Source organism: Peromyscus leucopus, chromosome 16_21 (assembly GCF_004664715.2).
Source record: "Peromyscus leucopus breed LL Stock chromosome 16_21, UCI_PerLeu_2.1, whole genome shotgun sequence".
NCBI lineage: Eukaryota > Metazoa > Chordata > Mammalia > Rodentia > Cricetidae > Peromyscus > Peromyscus leucopus.
In genome coordinates, this window is record NC_051084.1 from 44,626,602 (window position 1) to 44,653,031 (window position 26,430).

Sequence of the window (26,430 nt, forward strand, 5' to 3'; positions counted from 1 at the left end):
TTAGGTGATCCCTGTGAAAAGGTCATTTGGTCCAAAACAGGGGTTGTGACTCACAGGTTGAGAACCACTGCTCTATTGACTTCCCTGTGCACCCAGTGTTTACCCTTTCTTCATGGAAAGAACCCCCCCCCCGTTTGCCCCCACCCCCATCACTGTGCTGCTCGGTCTGGAACTGGAGTGTCTAGTGTCCATCAGCATAGGCTACAAGTTCCCCAGATGGGAGGAATGTGGCAATCATGCAGGCCAGGGGTTCTCTGTCATCAGGAGGCTTGGAAATGATGTCAGCCAGCCTTCTCTATGACAACAGATATTTGCAACAATTGCCGTTAAGAGAAGAGGTTGATGCTGGCCCCCCATCTTGGTGGTATCAGTGCATGGGTGACTGATTCGGCTGCTTTTACGCCTATGGTGAGGCGACATGCTGTGGTAGGAGTGGGTATAGGAACAAAACCACTTCTGCATGGCAAGCAATAGAAGAAAAAGACAGAGACAAGAGAAGGCCCAAGAATCGCCTTCCAAAGCATGCACCAAATAACGTAAGCCCCCCCCTCCACTATTTCCCACTTCTAAGGGTTCTACCAACTCCCAATAGCACCACCCTGGGGATCATGTAACACACAGGCCTTCAGGAGATTCTTACATGCAAATTACACAAGAATCACTCGGGTTGGGCCTGGAATTACAGCCTCTGGTACTTACCCTCAAGTCTGATGACAGGGAGGTGCTCTTCTAACAGGCACCCAGTTTACCCCACCCCCAGCATGCTCCCCGCTTTCTTCCTGTGGACCAAGCTGCCAGAGAAGATGAAAGGTTTCCTAAAACCATAGTAAAATAATAATAATAATAATAATAATAATAATAATAATAATAATAAAAAGCGTCACAGCAGTAGTAGAATACATGGAAGCTACACATTCAAGATGCATCCTTAACACTGATTTGTTTTTTTATTTTTAGTTTTGTTTTTCCACACTGGGGGCAGAACACAGGGTCTCCACATACTAGGCAAGTGCTTTACCCCTGAGTTACGTCACTAGCACCAAGATTGATCGATTTCTAAATTTTTTTCTCTATTTTATAAAATGTCTTTCGATATTTCTTTGAACTACTATGCTAGTTGCTCTTCTTCACGGTGACAGAGGTGACTTCATGGAGGAAAGATTTATTGTGGCTCATCGTTTTAGCTTCAGGGGATTTTAGTTCATCTGGGCAAAGAAGGCCTGAGAAGGCGGCTGAGTGTCCGGTAGGGGGATTGTGTGGTAGAGTTTCTCACACCTCAGCAGATCAGGAAACAGAATCTGGGGTGGTGTTTTCCCCTAGCTGGGATGTGTCTGGATGACTGGGGCAGACAGACACCTCAGCACTAAGTCATTCTTTGTCATTAGCAGCCGTTACCTCCTCCTTCAGACTATCAGGAGCACATTCCACGCAATGTGAAAGGGAAGTTGGGAGACCCTGGGCTACTGCTTTTAATATTAATTTTGCGAGCCCGAAAATGCTTTAAAAACTCAGGTCTTAAGAAAAAAAATGAAGGAACCACGGATGAACTAGGCACACAGGTAGGTCTTAGTGCAGGTGAGACATGTGCCACCACCCTACACCTACTGCCTCCCACCTCCATTACCTCCCAACTCCATTACCTCCCACCCCCATTACCTCCCACCCCGGCACCCCAGGGCAACCACAGAGGTGACAGCCTTGACATACCTCTTACGTTGTCAGGATTCTGGCACAGATCCTTTTCGCTGTAGATAAATTCTCCTTGCAGTATGAGGCAGCTTTTCTACTCTTTAGCAGAGTCTGGCCTGCCTCTCAACTCTGTGATGGTCTCCTGCCATCCACTGCTGGTCTCAAGGCTGGAGACACCAGGAATCCCCTGTGAGCGAACTCTTGGCCCCCAGACAAGTACATTAATGCAGTGAGTTTTCATGGATCCCCGTATCAGTCACTTTTCTGCTGCTGTAATAAAACACCGTAACCAAGGCAACTTGTAGGAGAAAGAATTTCCTTTGACTCGGGGGTCCAGAAGGCTAGAGTCCATCATGGTGGGGGACACCTGGCAGCAGATGGCAGGAACAGGAAACCGGGAGCATCCTCTACCACAAGTGCAAAGCAGAACGGGCGAACTGGAAGTGGCTGGTGGCTGTTTAATCCCAAAGCCTGCCCCAGTTATGCACCTACTCCTTCCAGCAAGGCTGCACCACCAAAACCTCCCCAAACAGTGACACCAGTGGGGACCAAGTATTCAAATACCTGCGGTTATAGGGGACATTCTCATCCAAACCACCAGAGACCCCATCATTTACTTTTCTTTCTTAAGGCAGGGTCTCACTATGGTACCCAGCCTGGAACTCATTATGTAGACCAGGCTGGCCTCAAACCCACAGAGACCCATCTGCCTCTGCCTCTGAGTGCTAGGATTAAAGGAACATGCTACTGTGTCCTGTTTCCCTGTCACGTTTATGCAGCTCATCTCCAGACTACATCCGGAGAAAAGCCACCAATTTTTATAAATCCCTAAAAGACAGAGCTCATCATCCTGTCCCTGGGCCTGCCCACAGCCATTGCTCAGGAAATACTGGTTAAACACATCAATAAATTAGCATCTTACCCAGAATCTCAGAAACTTAGAACCTAAACCCAAGTTTCTTTCTTCCTTTCTAAAAGTAGTGAAATTCTGGATACAGGAGGGTCTGCTGCAGAAGTCCACCCTGGAGACACTTAGGGATGGCCCAAGTGAGGAGGTTCTGATGCACTGTGCAAGGCTGTGCATCCTTCTGAGACTTAGGTGCCAAGGGTGATGAGATCAATGAGATAATGAGCTCTTATGAGGCATCAAGCATCTTACTCTAAATCAGACTATAATAAGAAGCACAATACCTCAGAAGAGTATAGGACACCATCCCTAAGGAACCACATATCAACAGTTAATTTAGATCTACCCCACCCACCAGATTTGGCATATCATGTACTATGGGACTGACCTTACTTCTGTCCTGCTCAAGACCCCTCCCTACCTTTTCCTAGTGCCTCATGCCTAGTAGGGGGCTTTTCCAAACATTTGATTTTCACAAAAGATATAGTAGGTAGGTACTCCACTCCCATTTTACAAAAGGAGAAACTGAGGCCGAAGAGTCAGGAGTTCGTTCTAGGTTACAGTTTGAGAAGCAGAGCCAGGAACCTGGTACTTACCTTGTTCCTTCGCCTCCTCTATTTCATAGATTCATTGGCAGCTGGTATTTTTGCTGCGGGCCGCAGGAATATCGTAAGAACTCAGCTGGTTATGGCAAAATCACTACCTGGAGGAATCAGGGAATTCCTCCAGAAGAAGCCAAATCCCAAGGAGTTTTTGGTGTTACTTGGCGTGTTATATATCATCTGTATTCTGTTATGAAAATCATGTGTGCCTTCATAGTTTTCCCAATTGATTTTTCTCTAAGAAGGGCTAACAATGTGGATCTGATCACTCTCTAGACATACATATTCCAGGCATTTGGAGAACAGCCTCGGGAAAGGCTTTCTCTGGAATCAGATATCTCCCCTAGCCACTTTCAAGGACTAAAGTAGACATCACCCAGGTGGTCACCCAATTTCCGAGGATTAACAGTGATAACAAACCACAGGCGAGTCTCCTGACTTAAGGTAAATTCCACAAGGGGACACCGCCTAGGTCAGGTAGACATTAAGTAAAAGCTTTACACAATTTAGCTCAGACCCCTCCTTTCTTACAGCCTTACTAACTTTATAGACCTCTAACTACTTACCTAACCACTTCTAGGAATATTTAGATAACATTCTGCGCTAACAGCTATGCTCAGCCAGAACTCCCAGTTCAAGCCTCCCTGTAATTATCATCATTGGCAGCATCCGGCCAGGTCCATCCCCAGACGGAGGAATGTACCTTATCAGAGATACCTCTGTACTCTCTAAGAACAGACTTAAACATCCAGGCTACCTATTTGAGAAGGCCTGGTGGATGTGCTAATTAAGCTTAACTTCCTCCTTTCCCAAATCTTACCTCCAGTTCCAGATCTCCCTTTAACTATCACCAGAGGCATCTACCTGTACACAGGTTGCCCAGCGACTGAGCACACTTTCCCCCACCCTGCAGAAGAAACGGCAGACAGCTTGGACAGATAGGAGCCACGGGAAAAAAGAAGACAATTTTATTTTCTCCCATTGACCTAGCAGCTTATAGATTGATTTTTAACATCTTTTACCAAGCACATTTAAGATTATAGTTGTGCACATAAGATCCCTCTTCTTAGTTATTACCTGTATTTAGCCTTTAGTTAATTCATTAGTCACTTCCCCTTTGGGTCGCAAATGGTAATTAACAACTAGTGCCCCTCTTTGTAATTCTTATCAACCCTCCATTTGATCCTGATAGCGGACAATCACTGCCTGAGGAAGTTCAGGCTGAGAGTCCTGGGTGGAGGGGAGGCTTGCGATTTTGGGGAGATATATAACTGTAAAGCAGAGGACAGAGAGGAGAAAAAAGAGAATGGAAGAACTAGATGGGTAAGAACTTGAGAGGAACAAACTGAGATGGGGAAGAAGTAGATTGAAGGGCTAAGGAGAGTACTAGAGGAACGAGATGGAAGATGAGGAAGAGCCAGATGGGGAAGAACAAGATGAGGTAGAACGAGAAGAGGAGAGAGGAGACGGGAGAGGAGATGATATGGGAAGGAACAAGATGGATGAGAACCTAGAAGGGGCAGAACTAGATGAAGGAATTAAGATAGAACCTAGAGGGGATTGCAGACAAGTGTAGAGAGAAATCAGGCTAAAGATGACCTAAATATGAGAGCAGAATATAAGCTTATAACTGTCACAGAATAATAAAGTATACGGACTAAGGAGTTTCCTGTACATAGATTCATTTCTTCTCATCAAAGATTAATTATCAGCTGGTTGTAGATTCTTCCCGGACCCTGGAAGGGGACTATCGAGGGGCTGGATCCCCATAGTCCCCAATATATTTTGGTGATGTCAAGTGAGAAAATAATGTAACATGCCTTGCTCCCTGCCCCACAAGACTTACTAGCTCTGGATCGTGAATACCAGGACAGGACACAGGCCTGCTATGACCTCAGTGAAGATGGTCTTTTAGCAGCTCACTTCCATGTATCCCAGGCATAGGATCGGTGAGGAGTGGCTAGGATTACCAGGCCCACTGTTAGAATTGTCAAGGTTATATCAATCCCTCTTTTTTTTTTGAAAATTAGTTGAAAGCACTTTTAAGAACTAAATCAGGGGACTGTAAACAGGCATAAGGGATTTTTTTCCTGGGGTAGGAGGACTGCTCTCAAAGTTGATCCCAGTAGCACAACAGTTTAAATGGGTACAAAGCATCAATTCATAAACTTACAATGGGAAAATGCTTAATGTATAGCATATCACATATCCAAAAACTGTATGTCTCCTTCTTCACATTACAAGTGGAAAAACGTATTTTTTTTAAACAATATTTATAATAGAAACTGGCTGGAAACACTAAGGGCTAACAGACCACATGATACACAAGTAGGGTGCGAGTCGACAGGAAAGGCCAGGGGCCGCAGGCCTACACCAAGAGCCTTTTGAATAGGCTGCTGGCTGAACTGGATCTGCTGCTTTAGCTGAGAGCCATCTTTGATGGTAACAGAACAGGCGATGGCACAGGCTGGTCCTAGGGCTTGCTTGGAGTACACAAATACATGGGGGACATTCTTGTCTTCTCACAGCAGTGGGAGGCGCAGGATGATCCCCAAGGGTTCAGCGTCTGCTGCCGTCATGGTAAACTCAGAGATGCCCCTGTTGAGGGTCTTGGTGGCTTCACGGGCTCCCTTCTGAAGTTGCTTGTAGTCACATGACCACTGAACAAGGCCCAGCAGCTTCTCAGTGAGGTGGGCACCTGGGAGGGGATGGGCCTTTGGATTCACATCAGCCTCCATCCTGGCTGTGGTGCTCTGGCCTCTCAGCCCTCCGAGAACCGGAAAACCGTATTTTTAAAACTTAGACTTAGGTGGGTATTTTGGTCTGCTTTTCTTTTCTCTGGAATTATGGCAGAAAATGTTAGGAAACTCACAGAGGCACAAAAGAAGTTTAAAATTAGTTTCTGAGAAAACCAGGTAAAAGGAAGAAGGGTGACGCAGGTATGGTTTTGGAGGGAAGAAAATTTTTTTTCACAAAGCAGCTCGGAGAAGTTTGAGACGTCAGTGTCTGGTTTGACTCCAGCATGAGCCTAGCTGTCCCCTAAGCCCCTGGGCCAGGCTGCTTGGGATGTCACATGGTCTAGCTGGAGAAACTCAACATTGGCAGACCTTTTTTTTTAGCATCTTGAAAATGTGCTAATTGTCTCAGATTTTGTTAAAATATCAAGCTACATCCATTTTTAAACTGGCACCATATGCTTCGTGCCTGCAGCAGAATCTTCATACCTGGTTCGTGGACTTAAAAACCCCTTCTTAGCTACAAGACCTCTAGATGAGTTGAGCCAGAGTGAAAATGTTAGCTTTTAATCGTGAAATTCACAGATCAAATTCTCAGGGCTCCACTTGGAAGCTGCTAACCCTTAGGGAATCATGTGCTGTCTCCCCCTGAAGAAAGGTGGCAACAGGAAGATGCAGGAAATAGATATGGTGTGAATATCCTCCAGGTGAGTTTGGGCTTGTTAGAAGCCTTGAAGAACTAATGGGTTGTTTTCTCAGAACTAGAGCAAGTACAGCCAGTCGGACGATGGATTGGTCATCAGCTGAAACTGTAGGGGTACATTTGTCCACATAATGAAGCTCACTCACATTGTACACGGACGGAGTGGATGTCCCAAGACATCGGGAGGGAGAAAAGAGGAGAATGGTCAGAACTAAGTTCTGAAGCAGGACACATGACTATAATCCCATTACTCTACAGGCTAAAGCAGGAGGGTCATGACTTCAAGGCCAGCCTGGGCTACAAAGCAAGACCCCCATCTGTCTTAGTTAGGGTTTCTATTGCTGTGAAGAGACACCATGACCACGGCAACTCTTATAAAGAAAAAACATTTAATTGGGGTGGTTTGCATTTTTGGAAGCTCAGTCCATTGTCATCAAGGTGGGACATGGCAGCTTGCAGGCAGACATGGTGCTTGGAGAGGGAGCTGAGAGTTCTTCATCTTTCACAGGCAAGAAAGTGGTCAGAGACAGTGGATGCTTCAAAGCCCACCTCCACAGTGACACACTTCCTCCAACAAGGCCACACCTCACGTTAGTGTCACTCTCTTTCAAGCCACCACACCATCTCAACAAATGAAGATGTGACTTGATTTCTCTGCCTTCCATATCAAAAAAGAGGTTCCGCATGTATAAACGGGGATATCAAGGTTCCGCATGTATAAATGGGGATATCAAGACAGTGGAGCCATCTGTATCTGCAGATTCCACCTCTTAGAGGCAACAAAATGCAGATTGAAAATATCCTGCATATAGGGATGGTTAGACTATCAGTGCTTGAAGCCTCACTCAGTGCATGCAAAGCTTAGTCCCCAACAATGCCAAAGAGATACCATTAAAAAAATCCATCCGTACTGACTATGCACATGGGTCTTGTAACGGTTCCCTAAACAATACTGCATAACACCATTTGTCCAGGCTTACACTGCATTCAATATTCTATGTCATTTGAATGTATGGGGGACGGCACATGCAGGCTCTGTGTGAAGAGGATGGTGCCATTTCATAGAGGGACTTGAGCACTCACAGAATTTGGAATTCTTGAAACAGTGCCTGTGGGCCTTAAGGGATAACTGTATGTCATTAGGGGCTATGGGAAGGAAGGAAGGAAGAACTCATTTCTGCAACATTTTGTCTATTTGAAAGTCTTATACAAATGTGAGATGTTACTGCTGCTTCTTTGGTCATTAGAGTTTGTGTCAGTGGGGGTTTGATGAATGATTTCAGTTGGTTATTGGGATGGGTCACTTCGTCTGTGGCCTCGGAGCCATTGATGCCTGAGGCATCAATCCTATCAGTATGGCAACAACATGACAACCCCTGTGGTCAGTGACTCTATGATGCTGGGCAACATCATCTTCTGTCTGGTTCTTACCCAAAGAGAGTGGAGAGGTACCAAAAGCTGAACAAAGACAGGGGATGGCAGTGAATCCCAGCTCCACCCTGTGTCTCTCATGGATCCAGCTTCAAGTTATAGGGTTTTTTATTATTGTTGCTTTTTTTTGTAGCTAGCAGATTTTACTCTTGAGAGATAATAGGTCTTGTTGTAGTTTGGCTCTTAAATGTCCCCCTAAGGTTCATGCAATGAAGATTTTTTTCACAAAATCATGTTGCTTTGGTAAGGGAGGCAGTATAAATTTTCAGACATGAGGCCTGGTGGGAGGAAGTTAGTTAGGTCATTGGGAGTTTATCCTTAAAGGGGACATAGTGACTCTGGTTCCCTCCTCCGAGTTACTTTTCTAGTGCTGTGAGAAAAATACCATGTACAATAACATCTTTAGGGAGAGTTATTTTGACTTATGATCCCAGAGGGATACAGGTCCATCATTGCTCTGCCTGCAGGGCTACAACGGGTTCTCAACCACCCCAAGGAGGGAATGTAGGGACAGGAGATACAAAGGAAAATACAGCAAGTCTAGATTCTGATCAAGGTACAACTTTATTTTCTTCCAGAAGGGTTTATATAGTTCCTGCAGGGTGGGGGGAGCAAGAAGCTGTCATCTGCATAAGGTGGGGCAAGCTAACAGGATGTTTGTATAGGATGTTTACAGGGTGAGAGGGTCAAGGGCTCTGACTCAATGTCCTGTTGCTAGGCAACCTGACTGTAAGATGATCTAGTTCCCTTTCTTATGGGGGGGGGGTCTGTATTTTTCCACTAACTAGAGATTCTGCCCTTGTCCCTGACACATCGTGACAGGGCAGGCAAGATGGCCAAAGCAGGAAGCTAAGAGCTCATATCTTCAAACAAAAGCAAGAAGCATAGAGAAAACTGGGAGGGGCATGAGGCTTTAAATACTCAAAGTCTGTTCCCAGTGATTCGCGTCCCCTAGCAAAGATTCACTTCCTAAAGGTTCCACAGCCTCCCCAGACAAGGCCACTAACTAAGGACCAAGTATTCAAACATTTGACCCTACTGGGGATTTTGGTGGTTTGAAAGAAAATGGCCCCCCAAGGGAGTGGCACCAACGGGAGGTGCGTGCGGCCTTGTTGGAGGAAGGGTGTCACTGTGGGGGTGGGCTTTGAAGTCTCTTTTGCTCAAGCTTCTCTCAGTGTGACAGTCAACTTCCTGTTGCCTGCAAGCTCCAGCACTATGTCTACCTGCACAATGCCATGCTCCCTGTCATGACGACAATGGACTGAACCTCTGAAACTGTAAGTGAGCCACCTCAGTCAAATGTTTTCTTTATAAGAGTGGCCATGGTCATGGTGTCTCTTCACAGCAACAGAAACCTAACTGAGACAGGGGAGTTCTCATTCAAACCACCACATCACATGCCCTGGCTCCCATAGTCTCACAGTCGTATCATAATGCAAAATACATTTAGTCCAACTTCTGAAGTCCCCACAGTCTTTCTTAGTCTCCACACTGTTTGAAAGTCCAAAGTCCAAAATCTCTTCAGGACTCAGGGCAATCTTTTAATTATAATCCCTTGTAAAATAAAATTAAAAAAAAAAATAAAATTACATACTTCCAACATACAATGGCATAAAATACATATTACCAGTCCAAAAGGAATGGGAGCACAGTGAGGAAATGCTGGACAAAAGCAAAACTGAAAATGAGCAGGGCAAACTCCAAACCCTGTAGCTCCATGTCTAATGTCCGTGTCTAATGACTGCACCCTTCCAGCCTCTCAGATTTCAGCTTCTCTCTTTCTCTCTCTCTCTCTCTCTCTCTCTCTCTCTCTCTCTCTCTCTCTCTCTCTCTCTCTCTCTCTCTCTCACACACACACACACACACACACACACACACACACACACACACACACACCACAGAGGCTGGTTCTACTCTTTCTATATACTCTTCTTAGCATATATCCCACAGTTCTGGCGTCTCCAGTATCTTGGGGGCTTCAGTTTCACAGCTTCACACAATGGCCTCTCGGGGCTTTCCGCCTTCTCAGGGCCTTCACACAGGTGCTCTCCTGACACACACTGCCTGGCCTCAGCTGCAGCTCTCTCAAACTCTGGAGGAAGAATACAAGGTCCCTTCACTCTTGCATCCTTCATGCCTCTAAACACCAGCACAGTGTGTATAGCACTGCCAATCTTGGCTTCCAGCTTGGGACGGAGCCTGGTCTCCTTGAAACAATCAGCAGCACCTCTTGTACTCCGTTTCTTCCTAGGAGTGGAAAACCCCTTACCTAACTCTCTTTCACAAGTTAGAATATTAGCTGGGCGGAGTCTCGCCCTGAGGGCACCCTTCCCTTTATTCCAGCGTGGAACAGGCCTTTCCATCTTGGCACTAAACTTAACTCTTATCGCTTTTCTTCCCGCATATACTTCAGCTGTGACATAAGCTTCCTAGTGAGCTTTTTCTCTATGAACTGTACATTTTTTTCTTTCTCTCTTTTTTTTAATTACAGACTTGCACATGCAGTATTAGTAACAGCCATGCCACAGATTCAATATTTCATTGTCTTGAAATCCCCCTCACTACGGAAATTAGTGTGTTATTTTTTATTTTAACCTCAGGCAAGTTCTCAAGACATGGGCAGAAGAGAACCATGATTCTTTGCCAGACTATCACAGGACAGGCTTCTATCACAGGAGTTACTGGTAAAGCCCTTGCTTCCTTCTGAGGCCTCTTAAGCCAGACCTCCATAGTCCACATTGCTCCCAGCATGACTATCTTTCAGGGTCCTACTAGTATGGCATTTTAAGCTCTGAAACTTGACATCATTGAAACCTTTTTAGTCCAAGGTTCTTAAATCTTCCACATTCCTCAAAAGACCAACATGGTTAAGTTCATCACAGAAATAGCAACACTCAGGTACCAACTTCTGTCTTAGTTACCTTTCTGTTGCTGTGAAGAAAGAGTTGATTTGGGCATATAGTTCCAGAGGGCTGAGTGTATTATGGTGGGAAGTATGGTAGGAACCAGCAGGGATGGAAGCAGGAGCAGGAAACTGAGCATTCACAACTTCAAACGCTGGCAAGAAGCAGAGAGAAAACTGGAAGTGGGGTGCAGGTTTAAATCCTCAAGGCCTGACTTCAGTGATGTAATTCCTTCAGCAAGGCTCACCTTGCAAAAGGTTCCACAGCCTCCCAAACAGCACCACCAACCGGGACCAAGTATTCAAATAGTTGAGCTTGTGGGGGACATTCTCATGCAAATCACCATCTCTCTTCTCAGTATTTGCTTCTCAGCTGCTATGATGCTGAGCTGTTTCCTCCTCAAGCTCCTGATTTGATGTGCTGCTTCACCAAGGACACAAACCACCTAAGCCAACTGACCACAAATCCAAGACTCTAGAACTATAGGACCAAAATAACTTTTTTCTCTTTCTAAGTTGACTGTCTAACGTATATTGTCACGGCGATGGAAAGTGGACTGACACTGGTCTGATGCATATTTTAAGAGTCTTCTACCACTGTTGCACAGGGTCTGATCCAGGCTGTGAGAAAGCCTGGTGGCCCAGGGTCCGTCTAGGATATCAGGTACCCAATGTGCTCCTATAGAGTCCCCGAGCACTTCCTTGTTCCTATATTTTCTGTGAAAGACATGGCTGCTGCCCCAAACTGGTGATCCATTTCTGATACAAAAATCAGGTGTAGAGGCCAGAGAGGACTCAGCAGTTAAGAGCATGACGATGTTCCAGAGGAACCGGGTTCAATTCCCAGGGCATCCAGAATTCAATCACACCTGGATAAAAAAAAAAAAAAAATCAGGTGTGATTTCCCAATGTGTGATTATGTAAGCAGCCTATGCATAGCCTAGACCTTAAATCTCTGGGTCCTGAGTGAGACCACTTAGTCCTGATGCTGAATCCCACAGCACTCATCCACATGGGAATGTTGCAGGACTCTCCTCTCCTTGTACAGCAGCCCCAGTCTCTTATGTAGAATGGCAATGTGATTGCATCATCCCATGCACTGCATATCATCTCCAGGTGACTTGATACCATTATGATACTATTATAAGCACCACTACTGTGTATCATTCCACAGCATGACAATGGGGAAAAAGGCTGACTATGCTTAGCATAGATACATTTTTTTTCCTTAAATGTCTTCAATCTATGCTTGGTTGAATCAATAAATTTGGAAGCTCTTGACACAGAGGGGTTCCCTGTACTAAATGTTACCAGTAAAAAGGACTTAGCATGAACATCAAACAAGAGATGTTATGTCAAGCATTTCCTTAGAGTTCTCACTGAGAAAGCCTGACCTCCTAGAGGCCTTAGTAAAGGTCATCTGGTGCCTCATGCAGCATTTCTGATCTAGTAGCGTATAGTTGGCTTTGTTTTTTTTTCACTCTTTGGGGGCCCACCACACAGCTACCAAATGAAGACACAGAGACTTATTCTTACTTATGAATGCTCAGGCTTAGCTTGGCTTGTTTCTAGCCAGCTTTTCTTAACTTAAATTATCCCGTCTACCTTTTGCCTCTGGGCTTTTATCTTTCTCTATCCTATATACTTTTCTTTCCTTCTTCCTCCATGACTGGTTGGGTGGTTGGGTGACTGGCCCCTGGCATCCTCCTCTCCTCTTTTTCTTGCTCCTTTCTCTTCTCTACTTCTGTTTATACTCTCTGCCTGCCAGCCCCACCTACTTCTTTCTCCTGCCACACTGTTGGCCGTTCAGCTCTTTATTAGACCAATGAGGTGTTTGAGACAGACAAAGAAACACAGTTTCACAGAGTTAAACAAATGCAACATGAAAGAATGCAACACATCTTTACACCATTAGACAAATATTCCACAGCATAAATGAATGTAACATGTCTTAAGCTAATATTTCACAACAGTGGGGGGTGGGGTTGAAGATCTAACAAATGCTGGGCATGCTAATGCAGCCAATCCAGGGCCAAGCTCCAGAACTGCCCAACTATGTAAAGGGATTCACCTATCACAGGAAATGCACACAAGGAAGTTCAACCATTGCTAAGAAGAACAAGCAATAAAGATTTACTTCCTTAAAAACATCCCCAGTTCTGCCCTAGTTGAAAAATCCCACCCCGAGAGTCTTGCCTGAGCTGAGGACTAAAAAATCCAGGCTCCTTTCAGCATACCTTTCTTGGAAGTCGAGACACATGGCCCAACACCTGTTTTTAAACACTGCTACTTGATGTATTACTTTTGGCAGCCCTTGCGTATTTTTTTAATTGCCGATAAAGTTATTGAGATTGAAATATGCCATCTGTTTGAGTTTGTGTCGAAGAGGCAGGTGACAAGGTTGCAGGTAATGATGGAGTCAAGCTGTTTCCACAGCAAAGGGCTGTTTCCCGCTTTTCCATCTGCCAAAATTGACTCCACTTCCAGATTTGGCATTTGAGAAACAATATGTTCTTCTGGAGAAGAGACTGAAAAACCCAATATTCCAAACACCAATGGGTTCCATGAAGTAATAGTAAATGCTGTGGAGACAGGGCCTATCAAGTTTCCCGCCACTTAGCTGAAATTGGATCAGTAAGGAGAAAGCAAATTCTATTAGATGTGTGTGTATGAGTGTTTGTGTGTGTGTGTGAGTGTGTGTGTGTGTGTGTGTGAGTGTGTGTGTGTGTGTGCGCGCGCGCGCGCGCTTACCTGTGCATCCAGTATACCTGCCTTTTCTCCAGTTTTTGAAAAATAGTTCCAAAAGGTTACTAACACTGGGCTGGTAGGTCGGCTCAGTGGGTAAAGGTACTCACTTTCAAGCCTGATGACTTGACTTTGACCCTGGAATTCACATAGTGGAGAAAGAGAGCCAACTCTGGTAGGTTGTCCTTTGACCTCCACAAGCATGTGGGCGCACACACACACACACACACACACACACACACTACAGGTTTTAAAGCAAACACACGCACCATGGGGCTGTGCATGCAAATGGTTTACACTCTTATCAGTGGGTAGCGGCTCTGTCCCATTGGTTTTTGTCAATGTGCAAGGGTGCTCAGATGCAGAGGACAACTTCTGAAGGACACCTCTCACAGCCAGGAGAAGAGACTAATAGAACCTGCTGGACTCTAGCTGCAGACACCATAGGCCAGAGTGTAGTCTTGTTCCCCTCCGGGCCTGAGCCAAGTGGAGTCCTACAGAGAAACTCAGCAAAGATTTCCAGAGCTGGGGTGATTTCCTGTAGTGGTAGAGCTGTGGTAACACTCGAGTGTGAGAAGGCCACACGGCTGGTGGAAAGTGATTGTAGGTTATGGAGGACTGGATGGAGTGATCTCTCCTAGCCATGCCATGGTATCCAAGTGTTCTTTTGATGAAACAACTCGTGAGTGATGACATCCCTTTGTGCTGTATTGGACCTTGTCAATATTGCTTTTTTAGTATCCCCTTAGCCACCTGTGGCGGCCTGAATGAAAACGAGCTCCGTAGGCTCGTAGAGAGTGGCACTATTAGGAGGTATAGCCTTGTTGGAGTAGATGTGGCCTTGTTGGAGGAAGTGTGTCACTGTGGGTGGGCTTCAAGGATTCAGAAACTCAAGCCAGACCTAGTGGCTCACTCTTTCTTCCTGCTGCCTATGAATTCAGATGTGGAGTTCTCAGCCCCTCTCCTGCACCATGTCTGCCCAAATGTGGCCATGCTCCTCTCCATGATATTAATGGATTAAACGTCTGAACTGCAAGCAATCCAGCCCCAATTAAATGTTTTGCTTTATAAGAGTTGCCATGGTCATGACGTCTCATCCCAGCAATAAAACCCTAATTAAGATACCACCCAAGATCAGTTGGTACTTGCTTGGAGCAGACATGGCCTTCAGAAATCTTGCCCACTCTCTGTAAAAGGCCTTATTTATATAGATTTACATAGTGCTATCCATTGAGAGTCATTTATATTAAATCTGGGAGAAGAGTTAAGGCAAGCTAAGTTTACTTGAGAACATCCTAAATGAATACAAAAGGGCACTCCCAAGAGCTCCAAGATTGTTGGGTAAAAATCCTAGTGCCAGGGAAGTGGTTCCCCCTATGAGCTGTTGGCTAGGGGGGCGGGTCACTGGAACCTCACAAACCCTAAGGCTTTTGCCACTGTGGGTGGTTGCATGCCAGAACTGGACATCAAGACCCCGTTTCTGAAGATACCTACCTGTTTTAGCTTCTAGATGTGAATAAATCAAACCGGGACTCAGCTAGAAGTTCCTTCCCCCGAGGGCTGCCTTTCACAGTGCTAGAAAGTATCAGGCAGGCTGCTGGGAAAGAAGTAGCATCCATAGTCTTCCTCAGTTATTGCACTGTCTGGTTTTTGTGTGTCAATGTGACACAAGGTAGAGTCATGAGAGAGGAAGGAGCCGCAATTGAGGAAATGCCTCCATAAGATCCAGCTGTAAGGCATTTTCTCAATTAGTGATCAATGAGGGAAGGTCCAGCCCATTATAGGCGCTGCAGTCCCGGGGCTGGTGGTTCTAGGTTCATATAAGAAAGCAGGATGAGCAAGCCAGAGGAAGCCAGCCAGTAACATTACTCACAGTGTACATTAGCTAGTGACATCATATCCATCCTAGTGTGTGTAATTACACTTTATGATATTTCCAAAATAACATGCACCTAACAATGCCATTTCACAAATACATACATACATACATACATACATACATACATACATACATACAAACATATACAAATAAACCCTATTGTTATGTGATGAGTGGTTGTGTTTTGTTTTGAGTGGAAGACAGAACAAGCCAATTCCAATCTCCTATTTAGAACTTCTTGAAGCCTATTGGTGCCACCTCCAGCTGATTTCTGCCTGTACTGCCAGCTGCAATGAAGATTTGTTAGGCAATATATGTGGGCTGGAAGCTGCCACCTGCTCCTCCTTCCCGATTTGATGGCCACTCAAATGAATTTTTTTATCCTCAACTATAGCATTCTTTTTGTTGAAATTATTATCAACATCACCATTTTATTTTCTGTGATAAGACCTCATTATATCACTGATGCTGGCCTTGACTTACAATTTTGTGCCTCACTCAGTCTGCTGAGTGCTGACATCACAGTCATGTACCACCATGCCCTGCTACTAAAAATATTACACATGTATTTCTCAGAGGACAAACTGCAGCCAGTTAAAGTTTAGTCAAAATTGTTAACTCATCAAATGCCTGAGTTTTTAAAGTCCATTATGCTTTTACAGAATTTGTAAATGAAGTTATATTAGTTTCTTTTCTTGTTGCTGTGATAAAATACCATGACAAAAGCAACTCACATGAGAATTGTTTATTTTGGCTCACAGTGTAAGGGTTTAGTCAGTCCATTATGGCAAGGAGGCCAAGGCATCAGGAGTTTGAAGCAACCAGCCACATTAAATCCATAAGCATGATGCAGTTTTCCCCCATCAACTCAATCAAGACGATCCCTCTTCTTTCTTCTTCTTCCCTTCTTTCCCTTCTCTATTTTATTGTTTTCTTTTCTTGAATATAGATTTCTTCACACACTATATCCTGATTATAGTTTCCCCTCCCTCTACTCCTCCCGGTTCCTCCCCTTTCCCCATGCCCCCACTCTGTATCCACTCCCTTTCTGTCACTCATTAGAAAAGAACAGGCTCCTAAGAGATAACAACTAAACATGACAAAATAAACCATAATAAGATAAAGCAAAAAACGTGCATATTGAAGTTGGACCCAGCAACCCAACAGGAGGAAGAGTCCCAAGAACAGGCACAAGACTGAGAGACCCACTTGTCCTCACTGTCAAGGGTCTCATAACAATACTAAGCTAATAGTTATAACATATACACAGAGGATCTGGTGTAGACCCATGTAGACCCTGTGATTGCTGCTTCAGTCTCTGTGAGCTCACATGCACCCTTGCTTAGTTGATTCAGAGGGCCATGTACTCCTGGTGTTCCCTATCCTGTCTGGCTCATACAATCTTTCCCCCTCCTCTTCAACTGGGTTCTTTGAGCTCTGAAGGGAGGGATTTGATGGAGACATCCAATTTAGATACTTTCTCTGCATGTCTGGCTGTGGGTCTCTACATCTGTTCCCATCTGCTCCTGGAGGAAGCCTCTCAGATGATGACTGGATAAGGCACTGATCTATGAGTAGAGCAGAATATTATTAGGAATTGTTTTATTGATTTCTTTTTTTATTAGATCAGTCATATTTAGTTTCACCTTGGGTCTCTGGACTACCTAGTCTCTGGTTCTTGTTTTTCCAAGCAGTGTCAGGTGTTGGTTCTTTTTCATGAGATGGGCTTTAAGTCAAGTCAGACTGGTTGGCTACTCCCAGCAAGTTCCATTGCTTTAGCGTATTTTGCAGGCAAAACAGATTGTGAGCCAAAGATGTCCTGGCTGTTCTACTGTGCTTTTCTGTTGCTGTGATAAAATGCTGACCTAGTTAGGTGTGTGCCATTTAATCCCAAGATTTGGGAGGCAGAGGCAAGTGGATCTCTGTGAGGTCAGTCTGGTCTACAAATTGAGTTCCAGGACAGCCAGGGCAGTTACACAGAAAAACCCTTTCTCAGAAACAAACAACAGAATTAAGTAAAACTAAATGAAATGGACACAATGGCACCTGCCTATGATTCTAGAATTTGGGAGGTAGAGGTAGGAGGTGCAGGATTTGAGGCTACATAGTGATTTTGAGGCCATCATGGACTACATGAGACTGAAAACAAACGCTAAACATAAAAGTTTTCTTTTAAAATCACCACAGAGTATAGGATACAAAAGAGAAAGGTGTTTTAATGGAAAAGAAAATTGAGGCCGGAAGAATGGGCCTAGCATTCAAAGCAGTCTGTGTTCTTCCACAGGATCAGTGGGAAGGCAATACCAAGCCTACTGAGGAAAAGGTTTTTCTGGAGTTGACCTGCATGTACCTTTGGGTTTAAATGACTCAGTGAGTGAGTGTCCCACATAGTAAAAAATAAACCAAATGTACATCTTTCACCAACATTTCTAGAAGGAAAAATTAACACAACTGCAAGAGAAAAAAAGCTTGTCATCAATGAAGAAAAATAATGGAATCTACTTTAAAGCTAACATCAGTGACACCAATTGTTGAAGAGGCAAAGCCTTCCATTTTGGGCAGTAAATTCTCACTGCCTCAATAGTCAGACAAAGTATCTGTCTGTGAGAAGGTAGAAGAAAAATACCTTTTTTTTTTCAGAGACGCAAAGGTTTAGAGTGCTTTCTTAGCTTGAAGCTTTCCTGTTGGAACATTTTCTTAGCAAGCAATTTCCAGTCATTTTCCAGAAAAGAGACAGCAGTGGATTTCAGAACAAGTGAATCATGAGCAGCCATGCTACTGACCCAGGGGACAGAGCCCAGATCTGGAGCAGAGGCAAATCTTCAGGAGGGATAGCAAGCCTGATCAAAACTACTAGACCAAAAAATGACATCACAGTGTAAAAAAGAGGTGACGAGAAACTCAAAGGAAACACAAACATCTGTACATGACAGTCATGGACCATATACGAAGTAAACTGTACTATGAGGTTCTTTTAGCTTCTAAGTTTTGGTAAGTTACCAAAAATGTATACTTAACTTGACCTTTATATTAGGAATATACTCCTTGTATATCTGGACCCTGTAGATCATAATCTTGAACTAGTCAGGAAAATAGGCTTCTAGCAGATAAAATACCCAAATTTGAAAAATATTACACTGTCATAAGAATGTAAATAGCAGCCGGGCGGTGGTGGCGCACGCCTTTAATCCCAGCACTAGGGAGGCAGAGGCAGGCAGATCTCTGTGAGTTCGAGGCCAGCCTGGGCTACCAAGTGAGTTCCAGGAAAAGGCGCAAAGCTACACAGAGAAACCCTGTCTCGAAAAACCAAAAAAAAAAAAAAAAAAAAAAAAAAGAATGTAAATAGCTTTATTGGGGGTTAAATTATTGAAGACTACTTATAAAAATAATCACAGAAGATTGAGTTACAGGTGATAAATAGGTGACCTTAACTAGGCAAAAATAAAAATATAGCTGATAGTCAATAGATGTAAAAGAATGAGAGAATGTGGGTAAAGACAAGAGGTACTTAACTGTGCATCTTATAGGGTAGAGACAAAATGGATACTGTCCATTCTCAGTGGAGTATCACGCAGGGATTTAAATATTGTTATAGTTTCGGTGCTTCTCAGATGACTTCAAAACACTTATTCATCAATCATTAAGAGGAAGTCAGTAGTGTCATATTTAGGATTTTATTTCTGTGAAGAGACACAATGACCAAGGCAACTCTTACAATGGAAAGCATTTAGTTGGAGCTGGCTTACCATTCAGAGGTTTAGTCCATTATCATCATGGTGGGACATGGCAGTATGCAGGCAGACATGATGCTGGAGAAGGAGCTGAGAGTTCTACATCAGGAACTGCAGGCAACATGAAGAGAGAGCCTCTGGGCCTGGCTTGAGCATGTGAAACCTCAAAGCCCACCCGTAGTGACACACTTCCTCCAACAAAGCCAAACTTACTCCAAAAAGGCCAAACCTCCTAATAGTGCCACTCCCTATGAGTCTATGGGAAGCATTTTTATGCAAACCACCACAGTGAGGTAATAAAATAAGCTCAACCTTGGCATGCTGTGGTGCGAACAATAGTATTTAAAGTAAGTCAGGAACTAAGATTCAAGCTTCTCCTACAGCCTTGTGTGAGCATCATCAGCATAACTCAAGCCAGGCACTTCTAGGATTGCCTGTTTAAGGGGGATGGGCAAAGATGCAGGTAAGAGATGAGATGAAAACGAAAGGCTAAAGCACCCATTAAACACGGGGGAAGCAGTAAATACTACAAAGGTACTTGTGGAAATGTAACTGTTTAAAAACCACATACATACACACACACACACACACACACACACACACACACACACACACACACACGCCTTTGCCCATACTATCTGCTTTTATTTTCGGCTTCCTAGTAACTTCTGTTTGGATGACCTTTGGCATGGTGCTGAAAATAGATACAGGAAGAGTGCTAAGGTGAGCTTGGATAAGGGAAGTGAAGGAGGCCAGCAGGGAGTCAGGAAACACATGGAGAACCTGAGAAGAAGGCCAGGTTGTAGGTTGTAGAGCACATCTGTCCCCAGAAGCTAGGGCTTTGCAGGAGGATCACCCACAACCAGGCAGAAGGAAGCTGGGGCAGAGTAGACCTCATTTCTCACCCCTCTTCATGGGCTAGGGTCCATCTTCCCAGGTAAGGGCAGGATGGAGAGGGCCAGGAATCCAGAGGGGATGAGAGAGCATCCAGCCTCATCTACCTACAACCCTGTGATCCCTCAGCAGCCTTAGCTGCTGCAAATTCCTAGTTTCTGTTTCCAGCTGAGTACCTGGAGTCTGCCTCATCACAGTCAGGTTCTAGAGTAGACTTCCTGGGGCCACCATGCTGGTGCAATCGGCGGCAGTGGACACGGTGGGATTTCAAAACATGCTGCTATCAGGTCTAGTCCACGTGCAAATGTGTGCATATGACTGTACTGCGTACATGAAACAGCAGCCATTGTAGCGATGTGATTGGCTTGCCACAGGGCTCAAATGATAACAGTGCCACCTTCAGAGAGCCTTCTGCCATCCAGATGTGGTAACACGAATCTGCGATATGCACAGCTACTCCGTACCTGGGCCTGATGCATTCTAGATGAGAGACTCCAAAGGAAGGTATTAGTGAGTGAGGATACCCAGGGAATGGATACCCAGGGGAGGATCCGTTTCACCCAGCAAAGACATAACTGTGGACCTCGGCTCCTGGACACCATTCCTGCCACATCTCTGAGAAAAGCAATAAAGATTAACGCTGTTTTTAAGAACTCGTCCTCTCTCCTCCTTCTCCCAAGAAGAATCATATAGCAGCTTTACACTCCTCTGATGCTCCTGCCAGAGAAACAAGGCAAAGGATATACACAAGGTCACTACTTCCTTATGACTCCATGTGAGTGGGAGTTTATACCTGTCCCAAAGTTAAGCAAATGTACTAAAAATTTTTAGTAAAAACACATTTAAATATTTTTTTTCTCCGAAGGTAGATCTCAGTAAAGAGAGTAGAAGGCCAACTTTCAGAACCATGGATGTGTTTATGGCCTTGATGGTTGTGATGGTTTCCAGGTACACACTTGTCCCTGGCACTATTGAGATGTAAACACATACACCTGTTCACATGCCATTCACACCTCCAGAAGGTGTTGTTGTTTTTTAAGCTAAGACTTAGGTTAGAGAGTTTGGGTCTGGTTAATTTTGCTGTGTGATATTTTAATAAAGTTTACTTTTTTTTTTTAAAATCTCCACTTTTAACTCTGCAGATAAAATATCTTAATAAAGGATAGTCTGTAATCTCCTTTTTAAAAAGATGAAATGAAAAAGTATGAAAGTGATGGTATAAAAAACTAAGCATTTTTAAAATATACATTATTTTATTACAATTTTTTTTTTAAAAAAATGCATCATCCTAAAAAAAAAGACCAAAATTTACTGGTAATACAAATTCCGATTAAGTTTGCTGTGCTACCATAAGAAATTAAAGAAACCATTAAATATTTAGGAACATTCAACATCAAAAGCTTTAAATCTAACTGTACAGTGTAGCCCCTGAAAAGGCTACAAACTCCTTTTTTAAAAATCTGTACAGTTTTTATGCTGAAGCTAATGTTGCGCTGCACTTGAATTTCACATTCTTAGCAAAATAATTGCCTGAGCACATGCACGCCACACATTTTAGGACAGCCATTTATTCTTCATCCTCCTCCTCCTCATCTTCATCTTCATCTTCCTTCTTCTCCTCTTCCTCATCTTCTGGTTCATTCTTCTTCTTTGAGCCTGTTGGTCTACCAGGACCCTTCTTTCCTGCTCCGCTTTTGCCCTTGGCACGGTGTGCAGCAACATCCTTTTCACACTTCTCCTTTAGTGTAGCTGTGTTCTGCTCATAGGGGTTATTTATCTTTGGCAGACTGTTCAGACCACATCTCACCCAATTTTTTTTTTTTTTCAGTATCTCCAATAGACAGGCCTGGGTGTTCACTTTTGATCTTTGGGCGATGTTCAGAACAAAACCGGAAGAAGGCAGACGGTAGTCTTTTTGGAGCACTAGGAGCCTTTTTCTTTCCTTTCTTATCACCTTTGGGAGGAACATAATTCTTCATCTCCCTGTCATAACGAGCCTTGTCGCTCTTGGCCAAATCTTCGAACCTCGACTTTTCCTTTGCAGACATGCACTTCTTGGAGAACTCGGCGAAGTTGACCGAGGAATCTGGTAGCTTCTACTTGTGCTCCTCCCAGCACGTCTGCACGAAGGAGGCTTACGAGGACATCTTGCCCCTGCAGCTTGTTGGGGTCTCCCTTGCCCATGCTGACGGCGCGGCCGTGTCTACCCTGGCGCGAGCGCTCCGCCCCACCCCTCCCACCCCCACCCCCCACCCCGCCCCAGCCCCGACAGAGAGACTTCCTTCCCCAAGCTCTGGCGAGATCTCAAAACTAACCATTTTTTCATCAAGGAGCCAGGAAGTACCAGCTGCCTGTCAGCCAGGCGCTGTCCTAGGTGCTGAGGACACACATATTAAAGCAAGCGAGAGCCCTGCGGGCTTGAAGCCGGCATTCCAAAGCAGGTGGTTTGTTTGCTCAAGGCCGTATTCCACTGATTTTCATAAAAATCCATTCCAAACTACATAAGTGGTAATTCCAAAGTACCTAAAAGGCAGAGCTTCCAAGTGTCCAGAGGATAGCTAGCTTCTTGGGTTTCCTGAACTGCTTGACAAGACTCACTCTTTGTAAATACCAACCTTTGTCCTAAATCAGAAATAAATGAGTCATTCTTTTCTCTGCTCTCCTGTCCCCGGGAATTCACAAGGAATTGATCTCAATGCTCCCTTATGGACTAACATCTCTAAGAAGATGATGAGGTGTTTGCATATAACACCATAACTCATCTTCAGATCATGTGCAACACACTGTGATGAAAGAGGTATGCAAACAGTTGTTTTGTCTAGAACAGTGGCGAGGAGGAGTCTGTATTTGTTCAGTTCAGACCCTGCTGGGGACTTCTGACTATTTCCTGGCTTGGTTGGCTGAATGTAGAAATGCAAAACCCTCACATGTCAGATCACCCGTACCTGTGAAATTTAGACCAATGCTCCATTCCACCAGGATTCCAATATCTGACTCTTCTCTCTCTTCCTTCTTGCTCTAGGCTGTAGTGTCTTACTAGGGAGCTGTGCAAATGCATGGCTGCCAGAGAGACAGGACAAGAATGCGAGTGATAAATCACAAAACCCAGCTAGCCACTCCAAAGAAAGATTTCTCCCCATGATTCAAGGGCCTTAGAGATCCTTCAACATCAAATGAAAAGATGCAGCCAGTAGACAGAAAATGAAAGCCACCCAAGCGCTGGAGGGTGCCCTTGCAGCCACTTCTGTCCAGGTTCCGAGTTTCTCTCCACGATGGTCTGTAACAGCACATCCATCGGGACTTACGAACATCTGCTGCAGAATGTGAGCAATGCTTTGGACCCCGGGGCCACCCCACTGTCCGCACCACTCAGGATCTCACTGGCAATAACGATGCTGCTGATGATCGTGGTAGGATTCCTCGGGAACACGGTGGTCTGCATCATCGTGTATCAGAGGCCGGCCATGCGTTCAGCCATCAACCTGCTGCTGGCCACCTTGGCCTTCTCTGACATCATGCTGTCCTTATGCTGCATGCCTTTCACGGCCATCACCCTCATCACTGTCCGCTGGCACTTCGGGGACCACTTTTGTCGGCTCTCAGCTACACTCTATTGGTTTTTTGTCCTAGAGGGCGTGGCCATCCTGCTCATCATAAGCGTGGACCGCTTTCTCATCATCGTGCAGCGTCAGGACAAGCTGAACCCACGCAGGGCCAAGGTGATCATCGCAGCCTCCTGGGTGCTGTCTTTCTGCATCTCTGCGCCCTCCTTCACCGGCTGGACGTTCATGGAGGTGCCGGCTCGGGCCCCACAGTGCGTTCTGGGCTACACTGAGTTCCCAGCCGAACGCGCCTACGTGGTGATGCTGGTGGTGGCAGTGTTCTTCGCGCCCTTCGGCGTCATGCTGTGCTCCTATCTGTGCATCCTCAACACGGTGCGGAAGAACGCCGTCCGCGTGCACAACCAGTCAGACAGCCTGGACCTCAGACAGCTGACCAGGGCTGGCCTGAGACGGCTCCGGCGGCAGCAGCAGCAGGTCAGCCTGGACCTGAGCTTCAAAACCAAGGCCTTCACCACCATCCTCATCCTCTTCGTGGGCTTTTCGCTGTGCTGGCTGCCCCACTCAGTCTACAGCCTGCTGTCTGCGTTCAGTCGGCGGTTCTATTACAGCGCCTCCTTCTACACCACCAGCACGTGCGTCCTGTGGCTCAGTTACCTCAAGTCTGTCTTCAACCCCATCGTCTACTGCTGGAGGATCAAGAAATTCCGCGAGGCCTGCATAGAGTTGCTTCCCCAAACTTTCCAAATCCTCCCTAAAGTGCCTGAGCGGATCCAGAGGAAAATCCAGCCGAGCACCGTCTACGTGTGCAATGAAAACCAATCCGCCGTCTAGGGAGCGGTCAGAGCAGGCCAGCAGACCACTCCAAAGGGTCCCTGCTCAGACCCTGCTCCCTGGCTTTTAGTTGTCTGCGTCTTGTAGTGACGACACAAGCACAAAGGTACTCATTTGTTTCCAGGTGATCTGTGGCTTTCAACTTTCCGATTTCCGTAAGACGAATAATGATTATTTTTCTCTCTCAGAAAAAATAAATAAATAAATAGAACCATATATAGTTCTAATGGGAGATGGGGCTTGCAGGAGCTGGCCAGAAAATGAGAGAGGATGAGGTGAAGCAGAAAGTGAAGCGGGCTGAGGGCGGGGCAAGAGGAGGATCTATCAAAAAGAGCACATCACTGTTCATCCCAGCCCCCATGCCACATGCTCAAGAGAGGCCCCTGGTGGCAGATCGTGGTGCCCTTGTTGAGTCGGATGCCAGCGTATCTGCAGGGACTGGGTATGGCGCAGAGGTCTCCATACATGTTCAACTGTGTGTTTCCGATCATGAAAACTTATCCTTTCTGGAAAGGAGTGGAGCTCACATTAAGATGTTCTTGAGATCCACAGTATGACAGGAGGTGTGTGTGTTGGGGGGGGGGGGTGGCGGTGACAGTGGCCCAAAGCTCAAAATGTACTTTGTGACAGTTTAACTGAAATGAGAAGTCCACCTGGATCCTTGGGCGTGTGCCCACCCCTCACACATCCGACTAGCCTGACAGTCTCTATCCCTCTGTCCCTGTCCATGCGTTGGCCACCTTGTTTTCATCCTTTCCAGTGTGCTAAGAACATACTAGTGTTACTCGTCCACTGGGCAAGTATTTGTAGTGACTTGCTCTCAGAAGCAAGAGCAACCAGTGACTTAGCTTTGTTTACACATCTCCTCTGGACAACCCAGAGCCTTGTGAGGCACCAAATCCACATCAGCACCAGAACTGCTACAGGAACAGAACAGACACCCCCCCTCCCCAAAGCTGGGCTTACACCCATCCATCTCTGTTCCTCCTACCTCACTCATTGCCCACTGCTGCCGACAAATCCTTTTGCCCAGGACCCGATTCTGGGGGTGAAGCTCCTTCGAGGAGACATTTTGCTTGTAGCCTATGCTTGCCACTATGCTCATTGGCCGTCCATATTGACCAAGAGCTTCTGGTGTAGGAAGGTGAGTTCTGACCGTTCAGGACACAGCAGTGGGTCCATTGAGCTCTCTTTACACTGTCAGACCTGAAGAGAGGGAGAAATGAAGAAAACAGGATTCCAGGTCTGACTCTATCAGGGACCAGTCAGTAATCTTGTTCATTTTATCATCTGTCAGCCTCAGTTTACCCATTTGTCAAAGGAGGAAACAAATCTCCATGACTTCAGTCTCCTTGAGTCTACACTTGATGGTAGCCAAAAAAAGCTGAGAAGAGATAAGTCCCCTTGATTCTAAACTGGAAGTTTTTCTGCCTGAAATCACCAGATCCCTTGCATTTATTTATTCATCCATATGATGGGCATCTATTAAGTAAGTGCCTGTTGGATGAAATGTACTGTGCAAGTGCCAGTGACAAAAAAAAAAAAAAAAAAAAAAAAAAAAAAAAAAAAAAAAAAAAAAAAAAAAAAGCTGGAATGCTCCCCAAACCGGTTGTCTGATTTCTCTCAGGAGTGTGAGAACTCAGCCCAAGAGCACAGAAGTTCCGGTTGGCTTCCTTCATTTTTTTATTTCTTTCCGACTTGTACTCAGAGGCCAGCTCCCTACTCTCCTACCCTCTTCCTGTGGTAGTGGTGATGGAGGCAGCGAAGGAAGGTGGAGTGTGCAAAAGAACCTAACTTACGTTAACCTCAGCCCAGGGG

The 26,430-nt window shown here is 45.2% G+C and overlaps 1 protein-coding gene and 2 pseudogenes across 1 annotated transcript; 1 reads left to right on the forward strand and 2 right to left on the reverse strand.

Annotated features, from left to right (window-relative positions):
- Positions 1–5,165: 5,165 nt before the first annotated feature.
- LOC114690827 lies at positions 5,166–6,227 on the reverse strand (annotated as a pseudogene).
- Positions 6,228–21,515: 15,288 nt separating this feature from the next.
- On the reverse strand, positions 21,516–22,402 carry LOC114690826 (annotated as a pseudogene).
- A 431-nt stretch (positions 22,403–22,833) lies between these two features.
- On the forward strand, positions 22,834–26,136 carry Gpr45 (G protein-coupled receptor 45). The gene has a single exon (XM_028865807.2). It carries the CDS (start codon positions 23,491–23,493, stop codon positions 24,610–24,612), a length of 1,122 nt encoding a protein of 373 aa, XP_028721640.1. The 5' UTR covers positions 22,834–23,490; the 3' UTR covers positions 24,613–26,136.
- Positions 26,137–26,430: the final 294 nt, after the last annotated feature.